We start from the raw sequence: 19,525 nt of genomic DNA, 5'->3' as shown, positions 1-19,525 counted from the left end.
TTCATGATTTCTTTATTTATTTCATTTTTGTCACACTTGCATGTTTCAGATATAACCTGATTATATACAGCACGCTCAAGTTTTAGAACATGAACTGATGGCCAGACATTCTTCTTTTTTCGCCCAGGTCCTGAAGCAGCAAAGCAGGCCCAGACTAACTCTTGACCACCACCATGTTTGACTTGGTACGATTTTCTTTTTAAGAAATGCTGTGTTAGTTTTATGCCACATGTAACAGTAACTCAAACCTTCCAAAAAGGCAAACCTTTGTCTCGTCAGTGCAAAGAATGTTTTCCCAAAAATCTTGGGGATCACAAAGATGTTTTTGGGCAAATGTGGGTTCTTTCGAGACTTTTTGGAAGAGTTATTGAAGCGCTTCTTTGGTGACAGTGGCCCCTCCTGGGAAGGTTTACCACAGTTTGAAGTTTTCTCCATTTGTAGATAATAGCTCTGGAGTCCTAAAGCCTCAGAAATGTCTTTGAAACCTTTCCCAACTGATAGATGTGAATGACATCTTTTTCATGGCACCGTAAATGTTACACATCTGCAATATGACATTGCAAAGTGATGAATTTGATGAGCTAATGCAGATGTTTCCAGGAAGACTTTTTGCCAAAGTAGCTCCAGTGATGTATCGATTCAGGGCAGCAGCTTGGGACACAGACAGATTACTCTGCAGTCGATGGTTGTTCTAAGCCGCAGATTAACAATGGGTTCCTATTCCTCCTGTGTCGGTATGCAGATGTCAACCAGGACTTATACTAATGCACAGAGTGTGAGCCATCTGGGAGGGTGAGGAGGGGGATGTAAGATGGAATCACAAGGAAGTCAAGGAGTAAAGATCACAAGCACCCATTTTCAACAGTTTAACAGTTCTGTCTTTGTCTCTTATTGTCATAACCTAAAAAGCGGATGAATTCTCTCGTGGGCTGAGGCTATTCCCAGAAGGCGCTGTGGAACCACATTGGACTCCCAGGTGAGCCTGATTGTGTTATCCTCACTGGGATGTCATCCATCTGTGCACAAAAAAATCCTCCTGCCTCCTGACACCTTTAATAATGGTTTGTTTGACTGTTCACTTACAAAGTCTCTGTTCAATGGTTAAAACAGATTTTTGCAACAGGTAGGTGTCTCACAAGTGTGAACAGCAAAATCATTATAAGATCATATATCTGGGTTTCAAACAAATGTTCCAAATACTGAAAACCGGAAATGAGAACACTCTAATCCACTGTGCTATGATGTGATGCTCTCATTGGTCTGTTGCTCCAAGCCTTCCCAGTGCACACACACACATACACACAAGCACAACATCCTCTTACTCTCTGTGATGCATTGGTCCCTTTCACTGTTAATCCAGCTGGGTTGTGCCTCCGTGCATTGCTGTACTTTTGCCATCTGATAAATTCCCCACGGACGGTCGGAAAAATCACATTTTAGGCCAGGAATTTTGCACTTTTTGGATTTACGTCAAGTGGGAGCTTCACATCAGAGCCTCTTGCTCGGGGGTGGTACTCGGCTCCACGGGACTTCTGAGCCAAACAATGAAGTCCCATCCAGGTAGCTCGACGGTGCTGCTGCCCATCGCCCTCTGCCTCAGTAAGGAACTTGCCGTACTCTCCAGTTGTAGTGTGACCGTGTTGTACGTGTTTGTGTGCAATCCAGTCTTGTAGGAAAACTTTGTAAGTGTTGAGTGTGCTCTTCACTGCCCCAATTTTGTCCTGCGTCTGTATACGGATATACAATTTCTTTGCACTTTCAGGTTTGTCAGAAAAGGTCCAGAGAAGTTCAGATGGCTTATAAGGGATGTTCCCTTCAGCTTGTTCTGATATTAATGAGAAAGGTTTTACAAATGCGCTTACCTTAATGAAATGCTCCCCAGGCTGTTTGTGTGTTTGTGTGTGTGCATGCAGAAAGGTGTACAACATTGTGTATTTGAGTGTGAACACCAATGGAATGAAACTAAGTAGATTTAGCTGAGGACAAATTGGAGCCTTCTTTTCATACCACGTTATATTTCTGCTACAACACATATTAAATTTGATCTAACCTTTACTTTACTGTAATATCTTTCAGATTAAAATCTTTTTTCCAAGCACACATTGATTTAAAAAAAAGGAAACAATAAAATAGAATAAAATAGATACCCAGTGCAATGCAGGATATCAATTACACTCTTCGGTTACAGAATCTTTCTCCCAGGGAAACAAAACCATTTATCTTAGAGATAAAGATTAGATTCATTTTTTTTATTTGCCATTTGTACACATACACTAAGTCTGGGTACACAGGAAACCATGTGCAGAGTTTCGAGTCAGGGTTAAATAAATAGTCTTCAGAGCAGACTTTAAAAAGTTAGAAGTTTTTTACTTTGCTACATTTATTATATTAGTATTAATGTTATTCAGTATTTGAATTATGTAGATTTGAGCATATATAACATAGAGAACACACAAAATATGTTGTTTTTTTTATCACAAATCAAACTACTCAGAAGTTCATAAAGGTACAGCTGAAATGATTAACTGATTAACCACTTTTTCATTTTGTGCTCAATTTTTCTGCTACTTTTATTTTTGTTCAGAGTATCTGTGGCTGGATTTCTCGCAAATTTTTAAAAAAGGGTAAATAAGTTGATGCAGAAGAAAATAATCAGTTTCAGAAGAAGCTCAGGCACCCTGTAAGATGCTTGTGGTAATATTTATTATTGTATAAGTTATATTAAATATATTTATTATATATTATTTTATATTTTATGTTATTATCTTTATATAAGGTTTTTATTAATAGTAAATAATGCAAATTCTGCTTCCACCTTGGCTGTCCTAACAATATAAAGGTTTTTGGGGTTGACATAGCTACATAATGCCCTTGAATAATTGCCAGAAGGATGTTTCTGCACTAAATTAAGGCATTGCAGTGAACACGACCTTTATCCTTTTGCATATAAAAGTCACAACATCATCATTTTATCTCCATTTGTCATTTGTGTGAAATTCTGTCTTAATTGGAGCTACTGAGTTATCACAAAGCAACATATTTATTGAGGTCACAATGTCTTTGACCTTTGAGTGCAGAAACGTAATCAGTTCATCCTCGAGTTCAACTGAACATTTGTGGAAAACACGAAGAAAATCCCTGGAGACATTGTGCTCATGAGAACACTTTCCAACAACCGGGAACCATAATGCAATTAGCTGTGACTTGCAGTGGTGGTGAAGCGTGCAACCGCATTTTATGAATGAAGCTCATTTGTGGAAAAATCTACCAAGTAACATGGAAATTTCGCAACAGGAATTCATTACATTTCTGCAGAGACAGCTATTAAAAAACATCTGCAAAGAAAGAACACAGAGAAGCAAAAGCAAAACATCAGGGGTTTAATGATGCAGCTAATAACGTGCACTGGCATTAGGCAGAAACAAGGTCGTCTTAGACTGATTGAATCACAAAAGTTCCAAGTGGCGTGTGGAGAAAAGGCAAAAATGTCCTAGATGTCACCAATTTCTGAGCTAATTTTTCAGACAAGCGGTTTGTTTTTGCAATGCATATTTAACTTTTGTTTTATATCCTCTGGTCAAATGTATACAGACAGCCAGATCTCCTTTAGGATTGTTGTTTAAGCTCTGTTCTTTAATTCAAATATCAATGCTTCAATATTCAGTGATATATAAAATAAGATCAGTGTTCTTTACACCCCGTGTAAGCAGCTTGTCCAGAGCCAACAGTAGTTCTGAACCACAAAGGCAGAAATTAGACAAACTGCACTCAGTCACATCCAGTACATTAGAAAGAGAGCATCCAAATTTCTGTGTAAAGCCTGGAGCCAGAAAAATGAAGGCTGGTTTAGCATCAGATTGATGTTTATGGTTTTAGGGGTGACCCTGGAACAGCTCATCAGGTCTGCTGGCAAACGAATGTGTTCGAGGCCAACGACAAACTGAAAGCGATCTTGCAGTACAGATTTACTCCCAAATCAGTGCTCCAGTCAGACCTTGTGTCTCAGCTTTTCAGGAAGGTTTCAGTGAAAACTCAAACTACATAAGGACATGTTTTATATGACATGTTATATGTGGACTGACCGATGCAACCATACAGCTTATACATGGCTTTATAGTGCTACATGGAATTTGGCTCTGAGGGTGTATAATCCCTCCAGATGAATGGAATACAACATATTTCTGTATCTGTTTGATCCATCTAAGAACCTGATGGATCACAACTATGAACATACAAACATTGTATTCAAATCCTCAACAATCTAGTGGTTTTATTTTTCTCCCATCATAACCTTTTAGTTTAGTAACACTGTATTTACAGTCTCCTCATGTATGCATTCATTTCTTCTGCACTGAAAAAAGGAGTGTTTTATATGTCTTTAGTGCTCAATTGTGAGAAAGAGCATCGACCTTCTTTAGATAAAATGATCTTTTTGTAGTGTTCAAATATGCTTGTGTCTTGTCTTTCCCTCTCCACCAGGCTTGGTCCCCGTGTGTCTCAGCGCTGCAATCCCTGTTTCATGTGGTTCCATCTACAAGCGCTTTGCTCAGTGTTTACTCACACTCGGGGACAGTTTAGTGGACACACAAAAAGAGCAGAGCACACAGGACATCGATGCCATCTGCAGGTGTGTGTTTGTGTGTGTCAGTCTGTCATTTTTTTAATGTTATGTTAATGAGACTTGAAACTAGTGACTGAAACCACACAGCCTTTGGGAAAGTGTTCACTGAGGTCACAGATCAAGAGCTGAAGGGCTGTGTTTCTTTGTCCTTTCAAAATATTTTTTGGACTCACCTGTTTTTAATGCATACCAAACATATTATCGCTGGATGAATTTATGAATCAAATTTAGTTTTTCAGTTCCAGATAAACAGATCTGACCAATCAGGCCACTGCATCTGGCAACCAGTGAGCTTGTAGGTTAAAATGCGAGTGATCTGGAATTGGTAAGATAATACTGGTTTACCTCAGACACACTGCTAGTTGCTGCTCTGGGTCAACTGGATCTCTGCATCCTCAGAAGTTGTTACAAGTCTTCCAACAACAGCTCAAACTGCCTCATTGACATCCTTAAATATGTATGAAAGCATCCTTCTCATGAGAATCGGATGAATCTCAGTTTCTTATGATTTTTGTTTAGAAACATCAGGGCCAGCTCATCAGTGCTTGATATACTCAGTTGCTTAGTGGTGCATTTTTGGGGTAAAAAGCTTCACAAAAATATATTTACAGTGTGTACACGTCACACAAACCTGCTTCAGAAAGACGGTGCATGGGGATCTGCCAGGCCCGGGAGCCATCGCCAGTCCCCTTCGAGGCCTTCCCCAAACCGCAGCTCAGTTCATGTCCAAGCCTTCACTTTTATCTACTAAAAACACTGTCAAACCTAAAATGAGGACGTGGGCCCAGCGAGTGAAATAGTTTTTTTTTTTTTAACAATGCGCTGTGTGCAAAGGCCTTAAGAATAAAATATGAAGCTGGAAGTAAACATAATAGGTCTCCTTCGAATTACCAGAAAATGAGCTGTCTTAAGTCTGTGACCCAAAAGTGATGTCAGAGGGTCCTGCAGGACACCAGAGAAGTGATAAACCACAGGAAGTCTGCTACTTATCAACGCTGTAGTAATCTCATTACTTTAACATACTGGGTTATTATTGTGTTGGAGATGCTAACCTCTCTTCCTGTCCTGGTTCTTTCAAGGTCCTGGAATGCATTTCACGTTTGTGCCAACTCAGCTCTGGCCGGCTGTCCTGGAGAAGCAGCAGCTGTTTGGGAGTCTCTAAGACAAGAGTCCAGGAAGACAGAGTTTTCTGGAAACCTCTACAACATGTGCGCCAGCCGCACAACGCTCCCACCCAGCACCGTGCCTGCAGCTCAGAGCCCCCCCACGTCCGACCAGACAAACCAGGAAACACTGAAAGGGCAAACACACAAGCACAGCCCCACGCTCTTCACTGTACTGCTCCCTGCGTGCAGCATGCTGCTAGTTCTGCTCAGGAGTTAGTTAACCCATATTAACCCTTCGGTCAGAGTGATGCCAGCAGGCCGTCACAGTCCTGCTGCCCCTACAATCCAAACAAACAAGGGCACACAATCCATACAAGTCACTTTCATCATAATCCTTAAATAAGGGTTGCTATAACTGGATCAGTTTGAAATGTTTGGTTCAGGACACTAATACAGCATTGACGCATTGAAAAAAATTGAAGACCTGTCTTCTGTCAGACAGACGCCTCTTACATGAAGTCCACCAAGTTTTCAATCACTGCAAGAGTTTAAATGATTTTGATTAAATTCGCATAATCTAATATTTATTATTCTGCTATAGAAGAACGAACAGTTAATGTAAGGAAGAATAAACCCTTTCCCCACATCTCTTTAATGTGTCAACTTAGCTGAAAGAAAAGCTCTGGTTATGAAAAATATATATCTTTTAGCCCTGCTGCAGTTCATCACCAGTGTCCCATGATTTGAGGACAAAGGAGATTTTGAGGCATGCTGTAACGCCAGGTGTTCAGATCTGCGTGCAACCTAATCAGGTGTGATCCGGAGGAGAGTATTATCAGCGAGGGGGGCGAACTGTGTTTTTGTGCAGTAGGTTTAAGTCATCACCCTGTTTGACTGGTTTAACGACATGAAATCAGATTTATGTGACGACAGACTCTCTGATGTGCTGCTACATGTTATTATTTCATGTGACTTTAACCCAGTTTAAAGATGTCTCCTGTGGGAACAGTGTGCACATGTCTCAATAAAATGCACAAAAAGCATGCAATAAACATTTCCTTGGACAGTAATGAAGCATAAAGGACAACAAGCACATTAGTCAGCAGTCTGAGTCTCTTTAGTGTGTAATTGTCATTTGTAAAAATGTTTTTAATTTATACATCACTGGTGTATTTGCTGCATCATTTTCTAGTTTTGCATTATTTAGTGGGACATGCAACTTTACGTCACTGTGATTTTTCACCATGGAAGGTATGTTAACATACATGACACAATCTTGCTGAGTGATTGAAACTATTACTTATCCTAAAATCAAATGCTCTGAGTCAGGTTTTATGTGTGTGTGTGTGTGTGTGTGTGTGTGTGTGTGTGTGTGTGTGTGTGTGTGTGTGTGTGTATAATCTTAATACCCTTAAGCTGTTTCATAACAGCAGAGTCATGATTAATCTCATCTATCTTTATTCATCCACTGTGTAGCAGGTTGCACCTCAAAACACTTAAAATCAGTCTCAGTGGCCTCAGAGCAGATAAACACCGTAGGTAGGAAGACTTGAACATCATCTGAGGAGTGATGACTGATGCTGTGGCAGTCAAGGGAACCTCAGGTAGACCTTAAATAGCTTTAATATTTATCAACCACCAGATTATCCAAATCTCACAGGTTAGCCTGACCAGCGCTCTTTCATAGTTTTAAGTGTGTATGTCTCATTCCGTTTGCACTACAGATTAGAGATGGACCGATCTGATATTACGCATCGGTATTGGTCGGATACTGACCTAAATTACTGGTTCGGATATCAGAGAGAAATAAAAGATGTAATCCGATCCATTAAATATCAAAAAAGTACCTCACAAAACTTGCAACATGGCTTAACTCGGCCCATAACCTTAGCACTCGGAGCAGTATGCATCACGTGATAGAGCGCTGTGTGTATTTGTAGCCTCACTACCAAACCGGCATTTCATCTCCGAGGAAGTTTTCCCAGAGAGAAGTAAAGCAAGTGTGTAAGTTCATCTCTGAATGTTTGTAAAGCATCCCCGCGTTAAGCTTAACAACCGATATATGGAGCGACTGCCTCTCTCTCTCCCTCCCTCTCCTTGCTGCTACTTCAATTGTGAAACTGATTAATGATCAGCTGATCAGCTTTTCTGTCCGTCTCTCTTCTTTGTTTATTGCCCACTTCGCGCCAGAAAGAGGAAACCAGCGGCTGAACAACAGCAGCACGTTTAAGCTTGATAATCTGTTGTTAGGATTTATTTAATATTACTTTCTACACCAGGATCCTTTTCTACGTAGCTGACGGCTGGTAACTGTGCAGGGGCGGATTTAGCAAAGTTTAGCCAGGGGGGCCGATAGGGCATGAACAGGGAAAAGGGGGCACAAAGACATACTTTTCTTTCTTATTCTCATTTAAAATGTCCAGCTTTTAATAATTAATTGTCTGAATTTTACACACAACGTTTTAATCTGATGTAAAATGTATAGAAGTCCATTACTGTATATAGTAACTATTAAGTCTAATATACCCAAGTAAGCTATAGTACTTTTCCTTTGGGAAGATACCATCTGTGCAGTTTAAACTTCTGTTGAACAAAGATGTTGAATCGATTTAATTATTCTTGAAAAATAATTGATTTCTGTGCATTTTTTTCACACTGCATCAAATTAAAGTTGATTATGTCGATTAAGCATCATAAGGTGGGGGGTGGTTCCCTATTTTTTTTTTTGCTGGGAGTTTGAAACCCTATTAGTTAGGTTGCTTACTCTTTAAAATACCAGAATAGGGAGGATGGAGTAGGTTTAAGTTTATTAGATTGATCAGTATTGCTAAACTATGAAATTTTTTGGGTGCAGTGTATTTTTTGCATACAGGTATAACAGAATAGCTTTAGTGTTTTATTTTTTTTAAACTTGAGTTTGAACTTATACAAAATGCAGCAAGATATTAAAAAAACAGTTTTATTTATTAAAAAACACTATATCGGATTCATATCGGTATCGGCCGATATCCAAATTTATGATATCGGTATCAGTATCGGTATCAGTATCGGACATAAAAAAGTGGTATCGTGCCATCTCTATTACAGATTTATCTGATTCCAGTTTTGGCCTGAAATCCATCAGACTGCCATCAAAAAGCATTTTGCTCTGTCTAAACAGATACAGATACAGATTAAAATCCTCACTAGTACACGAAGACTGAATTTTAATACGACCCTCAGTGAGTCTGCACATAACATGGCAGGTCGCCACAAACAGAAAGGGGAAAAGCTGCCGTGCCTAAATGAACACATTTTAAAAGCAGTCTTTTAGTTTAGGCAGGAATCTAAACTTGGAGTGTTTTTCAAAGAGTGCAAAACAGACAAGACAGTGTGTTCCTATGAAGATAATTAAGAATTACACTGAAAATGGGTGGAATCCACCTAGAGGGTTAGGGTTAGAGCTACACTGTTTATAGATTAAAAAGCCTATTTTTGAGCTCTTCTATACCCAGTTCCAATTCGCTTATCTAATTCAGGGTCATGGGGCGCAACTGCCACTGGGCAGCACAGCCAATCAGGGTCAACATCCAAAGACAGATAACTTTTCATGATAACATTCATACCTGGGGCCAGTTTAGAAAAAAATTACTTAATGCAGATATCGTGGAGTGTGGGAGGAAGCTAGAGAGAACCCAACATGCTAACTCCGCTCAAGAAGTGCAAAGTGTGTACTTGTGGGAGTCAAACCCCGGACCTTCGTGTTGTGTGGTGACAGCACTGACTATTACACCATTGTGGTACCTATGTGATAAAAAAATGGCAGCAGTACTCAGTAATTGTTAGAATTTGGGGCTACAACTCTGGTGAAATTAAATATAAATCAACTAATTAATGAAGACACGCAAAAATGTATTTGCCCAATTCATAACAAACTCAATTTAAGTTCAATTTAAATATTTTTAAAGAAACAATTCAGTCACTCTCACATTCACACACTGGTGGAGGCAGCTACAGTTGTAGCCACAGCTGCCCTGGGACAGACTGACAGAAACCAGGCTGCCGTATCGCGCCATCGACCCCTCTGGCCAACACCAGTAGGCGGTAGGGTAGATTTATTATATTACACTATATTATCCAATATTATATTACATTATATTATATTATGTTATATTATATCCCCTTTCACATTAGAGCCACAACAGGACCCACTAGAACATGGGAACAAGTAAAAGTGAAATATAAGAATATTCTACAGAATGGTAATATTTATCACTTATACTGCTTTTCGGCTCTTGGAAAGAGACCCTGAAATAATCTGTTTGTTTGTTCATAACAGCAACCAAGAAAAGGGCAGAGCAAAAAAAGACAGGTGGTGGTCCTGCACCCCCTCGTCAACAAGTTGGTTAAGTGAATAATACCCTCACGGGAATATCGATATCTCTCTATGAGCACACTGTCGCGCTGAGCTAAAGGATCCTGTCTATCCCGCAATATACGCTGAATTCTGAGGACTCTCCTTATCAATCTTGCACCTTCCACAATGGGTGGCTCGCGTATACGGACAGGACATGGCTGCGACAGGCTTCCCAAATCCACCTTCGCTTTTATAGCCGTGGTCTCTCATCTTGATTACACGAAGTAATTTACAATTACTACTCTGAAATATGAATTACATCTGTAATAATCACATACATGTAATAGAATGTTAATAGTACATTTCCCTTTTTTAGGAAATGACCTGTATGTATCTGTATGGAATCAATAAATGGATCAGGTGCTGCATTATCTTTAGTTACATTGATGTTTTTTATTTATGGTGAAACAGTGGTGGAATATCGCTGTTGCTTTCGTATAAATGAAGCGGACATACCTGCGTGGCCGCGATCTAATCCTGTTTACATAAAGTAAACCTGCTCCCGAGCAGGTTTACGCTTACGGCTCTGTTGCTATGGCAGCAAGTCCCAGATGAGCTTCGGGGAACCGAACGATCCAAGATCACGCGAAATCATCAACAATCAAATCCAGCTAACCTACTTAGCGAGGTACGAAGAACGGGCCCCAACTCTATGATCTGTGTACATAATGCGTGAAATTAATAAGAAATAAGAATAAAATGAACAATTGTATTTATTTCTCTGTCAATTTCCCCCCTGAGGTGGGTGTTATTGTCCTTAACGAGTGTGAGATGCGCTGGGACTGTTTATATAGAAAGAAACAAGAGAGTAAAATGGAATTAGTTGAATATTTCTTCCCGGAAACACTCAGCAGGTCAGTCTGCTGATGTCACTGCAAGTTTGTCAGCTTTGATGAAACATCATATATTTGATTTGATTTCATTTATCAAACTTGCCTCACTGCTCAGTTAGGCTTCTTCATCAGCAAGCATCAGAGACAGACATAAAGGGATGGCGGAGCGGGCAGAAGTAAACATGCTCACCTTACTGTCAAATTTTTCACCTCAGAGTGAAATTTTTAATAGTCGAAAAGTCTAATTAGACCATGTTAGTCGTGTGTGTGCGGGTGTGTGGGTCTATATATTGGCACAGTTTACAGCTCACCAGGTTGAGACTACTTCTGGAGATACAGAGGGAGTCGAACACGTGAACTGCAGGTTTCTGGGTGCACAAGAATAGTTTCTGGTGTTTCTGTGAGTCTGTGTGTTGGTTCTGGATCATGGAGGAGCTGGCCCGGGAGAGCATCAGCCTGCTGGCCCGATCGGCATCTCACGCGGACCCCCCGCGGCTCGGCTCGTTCGGTGCGGTGTTCATCATGCTGAAGTCTGCCCTGGGAGCCGGACTGCTCAACTTCCCCTGGGCCTTTCAGAAGGCAGGGGGAGTCACCACTGCAGTCAGTGTGGAGCTGGTGAGTACAGGATCTAACATGCTGCTGGAGTTAGTGTTGTTTACAAAGAATCATCTAAAATATTGAAACATAATAATTTAGGTCAAAATTCAACAGTTTTATATGTCCCCCTCCCCCAGAGGTTACTTTGTCTGTTGGTCTACAACCTGCATGGGCTCAGTATGGATTCACCATCCCTCTCTCTGGCTCCTTGGTGTGAAAGAGACGCATAGATTTAACACGTGAGCTCTAATGAAGCTTCCACTTTAGGTGAAGATCTAAACTTTCAGTGCACTGCATCTGACTGCTGGAAAAGCAGTGTGTGTGTGTATCTCATGGACTTATTACTGCATGCTTTCCAAGAATGGGCCAAAGAGGTCAGCGGGCACAGAGCTTGACATCTTTGTCTCATGTAACTGTTGTTATATATTTTATATTTTTAACACCAGTTGTTGTAACGGTCACTTTGGTTACAGCAGCTGCAACTTATAACTTGCACGCAGATATTGTTTAATCATTTAATTTCCTGCAGTGTTAAAAATGCTGAGATGCACTTTTCAGAGTCCTGGGATTTGTTCTTTCCCTGAGTGTTAAGCTGCTGTGCATGTGTGTGTCTAGTTTGTAATAGTTACTTTCTGTTTTATTCTGTGAGCCACCTGTCTACTCTTACTTCTTCCTCATCTCATTTCCCCTGTGCTCAGTTTCCCCCAGGAGAGAAAGAGAGAGTGTTCACTTTGACATCGATCTTATTAACCTGAGTGTTTTGGATTACTGGTTGGAAAGACCGAATATTTTAAACATGTAGGCTTTGGCATATTTTTCTTTCTTTGCATGTTTCTTCTTTCAGGTGTCTTTTTTTAAACACCTATACCCACAGCCTTGTTGTCTCATAGTTTGTGATATCATCACTGTGGTCTGTGAGTGAAGATTAGCGTTAAGCTGATCCCTTTGATGCCCCTTCAGGTGTCTCTGGTTTTCCTCATCAGCGGCCTGGTCGTCCTCGGCTATGCGTCATCTGTCAGCAGACAGAAGACGTATCAGGACGTGGTGAGAGAAGTGTGTGGACGAGCCGTGGGGAAACTCTGTGAAGTCTGTTTCTGCTTCAACCTCTTCATGATAAGTGTTGCCTTCCTCGTGGTGGTCCAGGATCAGCTGGAGAAATGTGAGCGAGACCTTTGCCTTCCTCTTTGCTTTCTTTAGCTTTAAGAGAAACAGCTTCACCTGTGGCATCCGTGCCTTGGTAATCAGTAACCAAATTCTTGCTTTCTTCTATGGCTTTCTCTGTTTTGCTCTGACATTACTTGGTATCAGCTGGAAATAACAAAATATCAAGAAAGAGGACACTGACAACAGTTTGGAAGTGTGTAACAGGTATTCTCAGATGCAATATGATGGAAAGGAAAACATTACACCCCAAACTTTCCTTTTAACTCATTTCCAATGAAAAGTTAACTAGGAAAATGAGAATAAAATAAAAACTTTATTGTTATCTTATCACCGCTCCTAAAGCCAGTGATGGCAATCAGGGATCAGACCACCATAGCCTCTCACTAGACTCCAAACCAGTTCAAGGCACTAAACACTGGGCACCATCATGGGGCTTTTCTGAATCTCTCTTTGTCTGACACCTTACCCAGTGGTCCAGTGGTCTTAGGGGGCCCTGCAGAGACAATGTACAGCTCCTGGCATTACAGAGAAAAGCTGCTACTTCTCTATGTCTAAAAGAGCCAGTGGAGGTGGCTTGATCATCTGACCAGGATCTGACCAGCACCCCCTGTCTGCTTAGACTTCCACTCCTGTGACCTGGACCAGAAAAAGACGGCTGAATGGGTGTCAGTGGTCCATTAACAAACACAGTGAAGTCCTGTTTCAGCTCCAGACTTGCAGCCTTCCAATATCTGCCTGCACATGAACTCACAACCAGAACTAGCCATGAAAACCTTGCACCTGTGTGTTCATGTACAGCAGGGAAAGATGACAAGAAACAAAGTCACTTATAAAATATCTGCTAACATTAACTATACACATATTAATAAACCATTAGAGTTGCAGACCATGAGCACAAACAAATACTGCCACTCCACTGACTTAGCCTCTAGCTGTAAGGCCAACATTTTTAGGGGTTTTAACAGGATAGCAGGTTAAGGTTACCCATTACAGCAGAATGTGTGATGCACTGAATGCTCTGCTGATGCACTAAAAACTCCCAAATTATCAACTTTTAATACTTTTAATGTTACCTTTTCTATTTCCTTAGCAGGTTAAATAAATGGATAAAAGAAAGCCTGTAAGAATTCTGTTTTCACACTGCTTTCTAGAGTATTTGACATTATTTTGTCATCACCTGAGTTTGATCAGTTTAGCTGCCGTTCCCTGTAACCTGTAACCATGCAACCTAATACAGACTGCAGATCACCTGCTCCTTAATTTCTATTCTAGCTTGCATTAGGCTAAACATGTGACTGGGAGCAGGAATATCTCACATTTTAATTTTTTTCCTGTTGTGTTTTGTCTATCTGAAAACCTTCAAATCTCCTTTAGTGTTTTTGCTTTGTTACCATTTTAAACACATCATTTGATTGGATTTCCAAACACACTCCATCCCCCAAACGCCTCCTGATTTTAATCAGAGATTCTGCATGATTAGTGACAAATGGCTGAAACAAATTCACAGGACGCCTCATCTTTCTGTGTGTTGATCCACTGACTTTAAAAACTGATATCTTGCCATAAAAAAAATCACAAAGGAAAAAGCAAAATTTGTGTGACTGTTTTGTAAATCTAGTCAACTAGACCCATTAAATCTTATAGGATTTGACAGTTCTTGCTCCCTGTTGTCCTGCTTACTGATGCTTTTCATGTTGCAGTAGATAAATATTGTGAACTTCTCTCGCTTTTTTGTCTCCAGTGTGTATTTCTCTCTATGAGACAGTTACGGGATCGAGCGAGGCAGGAATGCCCTACCACTGGTACACAGACCAACGATTTGCCCTCTTCGTCATGTGCCTTGTAATCATCCTACCACTGTCCATCCCAAAAGAAATCGGCATCCAGAAATACACAAGGTAAGCAGCACTAACCTGTGTTCAGCCTGACTCACAGTGTAAATGTTTACGCGAGTTCATCGTCTCTCTTTGTGTCAGTGTGCTGGGGACGCTGGCTGCTACATATCTGTGTGTGGCAGTGATTGTAAAATATTACCTGATGGACAGTCACGCAGTCATAACTCCAGACCACAGCCAAAGGTCAGTAAATCCGAATGCATGCATATCCTTATGATAAGTTCCTGTCGTGTGCGACCTTACTGAACATGTATCTGTGTCTTTCAGTGTGAGTTCATGGGCATCGATGTTTAGTGTTGTACCGACCATTTGCTTTGGCTTTCAGGTAGGATTGTTTTTGGACATCTTTAACTGTTCACTTCCTAATGTTCCCTTTATATAATACAGTCTAATAGCCAATTTATTAGGTATACCTAGCAGATTGCACCCCTGCCTTAAGTCTTTATATATATTTTAAAGAATGAGGAGATAAACAGGAGGGTGTCACACTTACTGAAATCAAGATTATTTACCAGAAACTATAAAAACAAATTTTCCCGATTGGTTTTATTATTTATAATTATATATATGTATATGCTTCCCTGTCATCTCCAGTAAGGATGTTTACATTTGTGTCATGCTAAAATGAACTCACTGTTCAGCATCATCAAAAGACAGCCTGGATTTTATTCAAATATTCTGACAGTGTGCTTGTGTGTGTTTGCAGTGCCATGAAGCCTGTATAGCGATCTACAGTAGCATGGAGAACCAGAAGATCTCCCACTGGGCGGTCATTTCTGTGCTCTCCATGCTTTTCTGCTTGCTCATTTACACTCTAACTGGTGAGTCCCCTCCCAAAACAAGCGTATTATCTGCTTATTTGGCAGCTCTCTATCAAACCCGCTCTCTTCCTCTCCAGGTGTGTACGGCTTCTTGACATTTGGAGAAGACGTAGCCTCAGATATTTTGATGTCATATCCAGGAAATGATGTGGTCATGATCGTTTCCAGGCTACTTTTCGGAATATCAATTATCACCATCTACCCAATTATTCTTCTTCTCGGGAGGTAAGTCTCACCAGGGTGGAGATGTTTTTAATTTTCTGACTCTGAGCATGCTTACTGCCATGTTGTGTTTCTGTGTGTGGAACAGGTCAGTCATTCTGAACCTGATGTTACGAGTTCGCAGACATTACCGGGGAATTGTCACTCATTCGTTTGAGAATCGCTGTAGAGTTGTTCTCACGGTGGCCTGGATCACCTTCACGCTTGTCATTGCCATGTTTGTACCTGACATGAGCGACGTCATCAGCATCATTGGTGGAATCAGCGCCTTCTTCATCTTTATATTTCCTGGTAGCAGCAACATTCACTTTAATGTGACTTTTATTGTTTTGTAATGACATATTTAGCCCTTTATTATCATATACAATCAATACAAAAATAAGAGAAAGGTGTACAAGGACGTCGTTGTAACCCAGGCCCTTGTGTGGTGTGTTTTTGTGTGTTGCAGGTCTTTGCTTAGTGTTCACCATGCAAACTGAGAACATCTCTTCAAGAGTCAGGTGAGCAGACAGAAACAATCCATGTATTATTCTAATTCATTCAGCTAGTATCTCTATTCAAATCAGTGTATCCAAATAAATGGAACATGCTGAACATGCAACAGTTTGTACAGGTAGACAAATGTTTAAAGAATAAATGTATGTTAGACAGTATTTTATGTGGAAATTTTTACTTCCTGGAGATTTTTCAGGAAATATTGTGAATTTATTTTGCATGACTCTTAGATTCAGTAACAGACAGCAGAAATGGCTGTGAGGTAATGTCTCCCTCTCTGGGCTTTTATTTGCACAGTAAATTTGATCCAGTGTCTCAGAAGTGAAGGATTTCTGGCTAAAGGACAGACTGATAAATGCTTCTGAATTTTCTGTTTTTCTTTTATTGCTGTTGCACTGATCTGTCACTTGATGCTCCCGATCACCTGATTGCATTTTTATCATTTCAGGGCGATTTTAACAGCTTGGGGAGTCATAACGATTGTAGTTGGAGCATTCATCTTTGGACAGAGCACGACCCTCGCTGTCATGGAGGTTTTCCGCAAATTTTGAACTTTCAGAACTAGATAAACTCTCTCTTTTTCTCTCAGGGAGATGAATGTTGCATTTTTAAAGAAGGTTTTTAGGGGTATGTGTGACTCTTATTTGACTGTCTGTGGCCTTAATTTAGGTTGACAGTGTCTGAATGGTTTCTTATGTGATGTGATGAATATTGACTATAATATTTGACTGCCTGGTGAAGCATCAGTGAAACATCTCATCTGTCTGAGCCCTTGTTTATGTTTAAGCACTGCCAGGGGGCAGCATTGCACCATTTAGGAAGTGCCTCTCTCTGTATATTTTTTCATTCACATGCTGTATATGTGGAACTGCATAGTGACAACACAGATAAGATGAAGCTGTTTTCTTATCATGCTTATTTTGGCCACAGCGATAATGGCTTGTCTGAGCCCGCTGAGCCTTTTCAGCATAAACAGATGGACTCATTGTCCCTGAAATGTACTTTTGCATTTACAGGATGATAAACTGACTGAAGACTTGTTTTTTTCCTTTCTCTTAAGTGTTTGTTCCTTATCTTGTCGCACCATTTCTAAACTCCACACTGCCTTAATCCCAGCGGCGATATAAATCTGCTGCTTTCACTGAGCACAGGGTGATGGCTGAGGTGTGCTGAATATAGCTGTTTATTGTTTATGGACTTCAAACTTAAAAGAGTAATAGGATGCTGCCTGGAAGCGTTCACGTGCTCACACACGTGTGTCAGTGCACGAGTGAGTAATAGTTTACACTACATCTGGAAAATTGGGTGTTTTATCTGGAGTCTGGAGGCGTCTGATTTAAAAGCAAAATGAGCCATGCTGACTTTGCAGTAATCCAGAACTTATCTGTCTGAACATACAACATTTAAATAACTTTCATTTAAATTTTTAAAAAAAGGAACACAGCAGTTCCTCATGAATATTATAGATGTTTGCTATTGATGTCCTTAAGGAAAACCCTCATAATGTGATGCTTTTCTTGTGTTTTGCCCAACCTGCTGGAAAAATGACCATTTTCAAGGAAAAAAGGGTGAAAATCAAGTAAACTGCTTAAATCTTGCAGTCATTCTCTGTCATTACATTTATGCAGGCAACTTAATAGGTAAAGCCAGTAAGACAAGCTTGCTGGTAGTTTCTGTAGTTATTAAGTCTAAAGGTGGAAGTTTAAAATTGGCCAAAATGAAAATCTTTGAGCTCCATGGATAAGAGGAGTGTACAATAAGTCTCCTTATCATAAGGCTATAAATTGTTACAAAAATCTTCACCTGCAGCTTTGCCAAATTTGAAGCAACAAACATGTGAAATGGATGAAACAGATGTTTCAGTCACAGCAGCACTTCACTCACCCACTCAGTCAACCCTCACTATTGCCCAGCACCCACGTAAAGATGTTGAAGCCCGATTTCTGACTCAGTGTTGGAGCAGGATCAGCACTGCTGTGACTTAAAGGTTAACATCACAATCCTCAAAGCAGTCACGCTCACCTGTTTTCATCAGTTTAGTGAATTAGCATGCTAACATTGCTAATACTCATTAAACACAGCTAATGGTTAAGAACAATTGGAATATTATTGGCTCGTCTGTTTGGGCATAAAGGATAGTCTAAGGAGCTTGGAAAGAAAAGCGTCTGGACTTCTTTAAGTTGCTTGAAGACGTTTCACCTCTCAGCTTCTCGGATGAGAGGTGAAACGTCTTCAATCAACTTAAAGAAGTCCAGATGCTTTTCTTTCCAAGCTCCTTAGACGATTTAACACATACATTTTCATGCTATTGAAATAAAAAACAAACAAACAAATGCACAAATCAACCAGAAAACTCACGTTATTAGGTACACCTTCTATTGTTGTGTTGTTGCTGTTCCTGAATCAACAAAACTAATGTTGATTCAGGAACATTAGTTTTGGTTCAACATTGCAAGTGACTATTCACATTGTAGTGATGTCATAGTTTTGCTATGTGGAAACACTGCATACAAAACTGAAACCCTAACTGCCCCTGTTTTTTAGATTTTCTTCCTGAGTGTAGATCGGCAGGTTTTTTCCCAAGTCACAAAGTTGTGACATCATAACAATGTGACTGGTCAGATGTGATGTAGATCCTGGGAATAAGCAAGGATGGATTCCACCCTTTCATGTTTATACCAAATTTTAACCCTACCATCTGAATGAAAGAAAGACTCAGAACAGGAAACATTTTTGAATCTTCTAATCTAATGATTTTGGTGATCCTGTGTGAACTGTAGCCTCAGCTTCCTGTTGTTAGCTGACAGGAGTGGTACCCAGTGTGGTCTTCTGCTGCTGTAGCCCATTTGCTTCAAGTTGTGACATACTATGTGTTCAGAGATGCTCATCTGCATATCTTGGTTATGGTCATTAGAGTTCTTGTTGTTGTTTTCTCTTTTTCAGAACAACCTCTGTAGACCATAGAGATGGTTGTATGAGAAAATGCCAGTGGATCAGCAGTTTACACACAGGTCACATTCAAAGTCACATTCAAATCACCTTTGACCTTCACCACTCCTGCTGTGACAAAACAAATTTCCCACGTGTGGGACTAATAAAGGTTATCTTATCTTATCTTATCTTATCTTATCTTATCTTATCTTATCTTATCTTACCTCATTCCGATGCTCAGCGGGTCATCAGCGCAATGCTGCGGTGCCTAAATGCACTGAGTTGCTGGCATGTGATTGGTTCACTTACATTAATGACCAGTTGAAATGAACTTGAACGTCCCCTACCCATCAACACCAATCACAGTCCAGTATCAGCCTTCTGCTGGTTGGTGCTAATAGACACAACATTTTTCTAGACAAGTGAAAATGACCAAGATTTCAA

General features: G+C 40.3%; 2 protein-coding genes across 2 annotated transcripts; both read left to right on the top strand.

Moving 5' to 3' along the window:
* Positions 1-1,280: 1,280 nt before the first annotated feature.
* On the top strand, positions 1,281-8,410 carry nrn1lb (neuritin 1-like b). The gene is made up of 3 exons (XM_004543040.5): positions 1,281-1,599; positions 4,480-4,627; positions 5,701-8,410. The coding sequence occupies exons 1-3, from the start codon at positions 1,545-1,547 to the stop codon at positions 6,002-6,004; spliced, it is 507 nt and encodes a 168-aa protein (XP_004543097.1). The 5' UTR covers positions 1,281-1,544; the 3' UTR covers positions 6,005-8,410.
* Positions 8,411-9,696: 1,286 nt separating this feature from the next.
* slc38a8b (solute carrier family 38 member 8b) lies at positions 9,697-18,286 on the top strand. The gene is made up of 10 exons (XM_014412010.2): positions 9,697-11,571; positions 12,514-12,712; positions 14,459-14,615; positions 14,694-14,795; positions 14,880-14,937; positions 15,319-15,433; positions 15,511-15,658; positions 15,744-15,946; positions 16,104-16,155; positions 16,599-18,286. Exons 1-10 carry the CDS (start codon positions 11,383-11,385, stop codon positions 16,699-16,701), a joined length of 1,326 nt encoding a protein of 441 aa, XP_014267496.1. The 5' UTR covers positions 9,697-11,382; the 3' UTR covers positions 16,702-18,286.
* Positions 18,287-19,525: the final 1,239 nt, after the last annotated feature.

This window comes from Maylandia zebra, linkage group LG1, assembly GCF_041146795.1.
Source record: "Maylandia zebra isolate NMK-2024a linkage group LG1, Mzebra_GT3a, whole genome shotgun sequence".
Classification (NCBI taxonomy): Eukaryota; Metazoa; Chordata; class Actinopteri; order Cichliformes; family Cichlidae; genus Maylandia; species Maylandia zebra.
Note: the sequence above shows the minus strand (reverse complement) of the source record. Positions and strands in the feature narration are given on the sequence as shown.